The 5051-nt window shown below is 33.4% G+C and overlaps 1 protein-coding gene across 1 annotated transcript; it reads right to left on the reverse strand.

Moving 5' to 3' along the window:
- Positions 1-335: 335 nt before the first annotated feature.
- On the reverse strand, positions 336-2807 carry LOC127871241 (snaclec 1-like). Its single transcript, XM_052413987.1, has 5 exons — positions 2699-2807; positions 2068-2195; positions 1704-1794; positions 1093-1327; positions 336-906 (listed from the first exon to the last, which is right to left on the reverse strand). Exons 1-5 carry the CDS (start codon positions 2748-2750, stop codon positions 783-785), a joined length of 630 nt encoding a protein of 209 aa, XP_052269947.1. The 5' UTR covers positions 2751-2807; the 3' UTR covers positions 336-782.
- Positions 2808-5051: the final 2244 nt, after the last annotated feature.

The raw sequence follows: 5051 nt of genomic DNA on the forward strand, positions 1-5051 counted from the left end.
GAAGACAGAGTAAGTTTGAATAATTAATTTTATATAAATTTCCAAATCTAAGTTCCTTTTATCACTATTTCATAGTTTATATTGATAGTGCAACTTTAACTTTAGGTTATGAAACACTTATGACACAATAGATACTATGTGCCTATTTAACTATTTTATGAATTTAATATTCTTTAGGCAGTAATTAATGATGGAGACTGGTCAATGGATTAAACAAGTTTTCATTTTATCTCCGTTTCAACTATGTAATAAATGGAATGACAACAAGAACATATATTTCAATAATATGTATTGCTTTTATTATATATAAAGCATTATGAAGCGAATGCAGTACACTGAAAGCCCGTTATCTATATGTTGCCAAAATGTGAATATGTTTATGGACTTAATAACTGTCTTACAAACAAATACAGTATCTACGATGATCTGAAAAGTTCCTGTACGACAGATCATGTAATGCTCGGTCATGTGATAAGAAATACAAACAACAAGACGTTTCCTGCAATGTAATTATACAAATAATTCTACAGCTTTTATCCCCCTACCCCGCTTATGATGATTTTAGAAGGAAGTTAACCTTAAATCGGCTAGGCTTGCCAAGGGAAAGTGTTTTTAAATTAACTTAACACAATTTCACGATTAAAAACGTCGAAACAGCCAAATTCACATACGCAAACACATCAATACAAAGAGCTAATTATTGGTTGCATATTGCTATCAGAAACAAAACAATAACAAGTAATTATTAAGAATTTATGACGAAACATTGGAAGTGAAATTTCTTAGCAGTCCACATCTGTTGGACTGATGTCCCTATGTTCGTACATGTCTTCGTTGATCCATCCTCCATACCTCTTATAAACCCGCGTGGTACCAACAACGTATCGTTCTGTAGTTGGTGGCAGTCTGAAAATGAAATTCCAATTGCCTCAAAATTTTGCAAAATATAATAAAAGAAAGCATATCCTAATGTTCGATGTGTCGAGTCAGGCTAAGACAAATGTTTTAAATGACAATCACTTTTATCCAGCTAATGATGCATTCGTTTAAAGGCAATTATTTCTCGAAGCAAAAATTACTTACGTTGCTTACCCGGCATGGTAGCAGAGGAAATTTATCGTCTCAACACAAGAAGCGGGCACCCATCTGTAGTCCAGAGACTCTGACATATAAACGCAATTCCGGGCGCCATCCTCCGAGGTCACAGTACCGGAAGTGGTGTCCCAATTTGTGAAGTTGAGCGCCTTCTTGTCGCTCATCCTCTTCCAGTCCTTGGGGTTCAACAGATCCGTGATGTCAAGCCAGAACTTACCCGGGAAGATGGTGCCTGGCAATAGAGGACAATAGTATCTCCGATTGCAAGAAGGATAATGGAATTATTTGAGAGTTTGTGATATTGTTTATGATATGCATGCAGATAAAGGTTATGCAATTTATAATCGATTAAAAAAGCGTATTGTATGTGAAAGGCTGAACCAATATTTTCTTTGCATTGACCTTTGTATCATTTTGTTAGGTTGTGTATATATTCTATATTATACAGTCATTTAGTTACTTGTCTTAACATAAGACTTCCGAATGTTGACAACAATTTCTCTTATGAAAAGTTTTCTGTAGTTTAATAAATCCTATATTTATGATACTTATAATTTGTATTCAACTACTTACCACTGTTTGTTTCTTCAAATATGTTCGCATCGTACCTTTCATTCTACGTAGAGCGCCCTCTGCCGCAGCTGCCATGGACTGGGACACAGGGGAAAGGAGATGCCCACCCAATACCTCGCAGTATGACTAAAACATGATATGATATGAGCTGATGTATGTAATACACAAGTATGAAACTCGTTATAACAATATATATTTCATTTCATTAGGTTACAAGAAAGTTGTAAATACCTGTTTCACAACTGTTTACTTTAATAAACTCCAAACAAAAAACATCGTTCCGCTCGAGTCATCGACATAAATAAATAAGTGCATCAAATTTCAAACTTATTGTATATGAAGTATTAAATTGTGTTCTGAACTCAAAAAGGCTGCAGTGTTAAGTTATAGAGTATTCACCCTCGCGTCTATCCACGTGACATTAAGTGCCACTGTCCGGTAACATCCGTCCGAGTGGCGACAGTAGCCGTCTGGACAAACACCACCTCCTGTTGGTTGTAATAATAAAATATCCAGCAAAGCACCTCCTGGTAATAGAATCGAGCGAAGTTATTTGTGAAAGCACCCACGTACAAATATATGGCCAATTCATAGGATATCTATAAGATGATAAAGGAGGTTATTTAATAATGGTGTTCCTATCTAACGTAAAACAGATAGAACAATTACAAAAACATATAAATTCAACTAGATTTAAACAATTACTAATAACAGCAGTATTTTTGGTATATACAGCAGCTTTGATTGTGCGTTGTTAAATTTTAAATATTAAAATAACTTTTTAGTGTTTCCCGCTCGGGATATAACGACATGACGACATGACGTTGTTATAACGTCTGGTGCAAAAAGATGCACTCACTGCTGTATATGCCTGATCATTAAAAGCATTCAACATTAAATCCATTCAATTATTACATGTCTGATACACATTTGTGGAAATTCTATTTGTTATAAAGCGTATTCACCAAGATTGAATATTTTAATAACAAACATATTGAAATATTAACAAACAAAAGTATATTTTTATTACCATTCGCTATCAAAATCCAGAAAACTGCTACGAACAAACACTTCGTCAACATGTCTCTACGAAAAATACGAGGCGAATGACGCTAGGAGTATGTGGTATGAAAACCGTGCATTCCCGGGTCCCTAGTTTTGCTCGCGATACGCATCCGTGCTTCTATGCTACTGACTCATTTCTGAGGATTTTCATTAAAGGGACTTGTTCGCAGTTTGACAAAATGACCATTATGAAGAGAATGGGCAAATATTGAAACCAAAATGTATTCATTCTATAAAAACAAAATAGAAAACAATCCAGCTTAAGCAAATGTTAATTGTATCGTGTCGTTTATTGATTATCATCAATAGAAAGATAAACAAGTAGGCTGTCTTATAATACTTTTGGAAATACGAGTATTATGAAACGTTAACATGCTTGTTTTAGCGCGTTAGATTTTGCTCACAAAAATAACGGTTTCAAATCCATGCTAATAATTTTAGTCAATGTTTTCTTGCTATAAGACTATTTAAGATTATTAAAAAATATAATAGTTTGTTTTTGAACATATTAAATATTTTATTGATATTTTTGAAAAATAACGAAAACATGTTCCTTAATTATGCTTCAACAAACTGTTTAGTCAAGACATTGTTGCAATTTTAAACCCATTTTTTCTAAACTCTATAAACATAATAAATTGGAGAATATCATAACAATATCACACATTCTGATTTAAAGTGTAGCACGTTAATATCAAATTCAAGTACCAAATCAAACTAAGTTATAACTACTTGTAAGTGCGATTTTGATACATAAACTATACACTACTGGTATGCAGATATATGAAAACAAAACAAGAGTATCGTGAAAACTTTACCTGTTTTGATCTAAACGCATCAACAATTTAAACAGTTTTAGATGGTCGCTTTAGCGACCGTCTAAAGTGCTTGATGTGAAATTCAGGTCGATACGGCCTAGGTATGATTAACCCAATACCCGCTTGCGTATCCGCGCAAGAAAGAGTTGTATAATTTATGCAAGAGGTTTGAGTTCTCCAATAATGTGTATTCACAAATGGAAACATTATATTAATATCGTGTTACATTCAATATTTTCGAACGGTGTTTTATAGAAAAGAATCAATAAACAATGATTGTATTGTACATGTCGCGGAGGAGATTGTTTATGAATGATTAAAACAGTCCACTTTCTGCTGCGTGTGCGTGACGTAGTATTTTCGCTCAGCTCATTCATAAATCTTAGGCTGGCGATAAACAAAGGGGAGTCCGTGTGAGAATAACGCAATCGTATAAGGTTACGCTTGTTTATATTCACAGGTCTCAATTAATAATACGTTGATCACGAGTTCAACAATTATTACAGGGATACGATAGACAACATAAAAAAAAATGTTTCATTATCGCTGAAACTGTTAAAAAACATTTAAATATAACAATAATATTCTCTAAAAAAATGTAGTCTTGCTGTTTTGAAATAAGGTTTGAAATATTGTTTTCTAAATAACTTAATTCAAAACAAAAGTTTAATTTTAGTGTGTTTTACTTGTTAGTCGCATATTTACCGCAGTATAATGTGTGTTATAATAGGCAAACCATATATTAGTAAAATTCAATCTGCCTTCGCACATAGAAGGAATGGGTCAATTAGGTGCTGCGTTTCCTTTGCTTACTTCAGTTAGAGGTCAATTATTTACGTAATAGCAATCACAAGGCTCTGGCTTCAAAGGAATTGCGGAGCGTTCTTACATAATAAAAGTCGTAGTCGCATGGTATTTGCGTTTTGCGTCCTATTTGGTCACCTGTTGTTGTTTTTCGCGGGTGTTTTGGCATTCATGATATGAGGCTATTAATAGATGCGCCTGTCGATAAACAAAGGAAAGTTTACGGGTTATAACAACGCAATAGGTTACGCTCTCGCATACAACTCAATGACGTAGTACAGGTCGTAAATTAAGAGATTCGGGAAAAAGTTGCCGCTTATTTATATTCTCAATTTATAAAACGTTGAACATAAGTTCAACAATAACTTCAGCGATACGATGGACAAAAAAAAAAGTTTCATAATTGCTAAACCCGAATATAACAAACAATTTATAATAATAATACGAATGCAATAGTAGAAGGTTAGTAGAAGGTTAAGCTTGTTTATATTCACAGTTCTCAATACATAGACAGTTGGATATGAGTTCATCAATTACTACAGGCATACTATAGGCAACCTCGAAAATGCTTTTTAATCGCTAAAACGGAAAACAACTTAATATATTATATTAAATATATTTATAACAATAAATGTCTTTTAAAAATGTAGTCGGCGTATACGCTGACTTAAAAATAAAGTTAGCAATATCTTTTCT

This window comes from Dreissena polymorpha, chromosome 3 (assembly GCF_020536995.1).
Source record: "Dreissena polymorpha isolate Duluth1 chromosome 3, UMN_Dpol_1.0, whole genome shotgun sequence".
NCBI classification, from domain to species: domain Eukaryota; kingdom Metazoa; phylum Mollusca; class Bivalvia; order Myida; family Dreissenidae; genus Dreissena; species Dreissena polymorpha.

Bases quoted from the DNA above. Each gene is read 5' to 3' on its own strand.
- LOC127871241 (XM_052413987.1), bottom strand. From the start codon at position 2,750: ATGTTGACGAAGTGTTTGTTCGTAGCAGTTTTCTGGATTTTGATAGCG. The intron at 2,196-2,698 runs GTAATAAAAATA...TTCTATTACCAG, and splicing joins CTGGATTTTGATAGCGAATG to GAGGTGCTTTGCTGGATATT. The intron at 907-1,092 runs GTAAGCAACGTA...TTTCATTTTCAG, and splicing joins TTCCTCTGCTACCATGCCGG to ACTGCCACCAACTACAGAAC.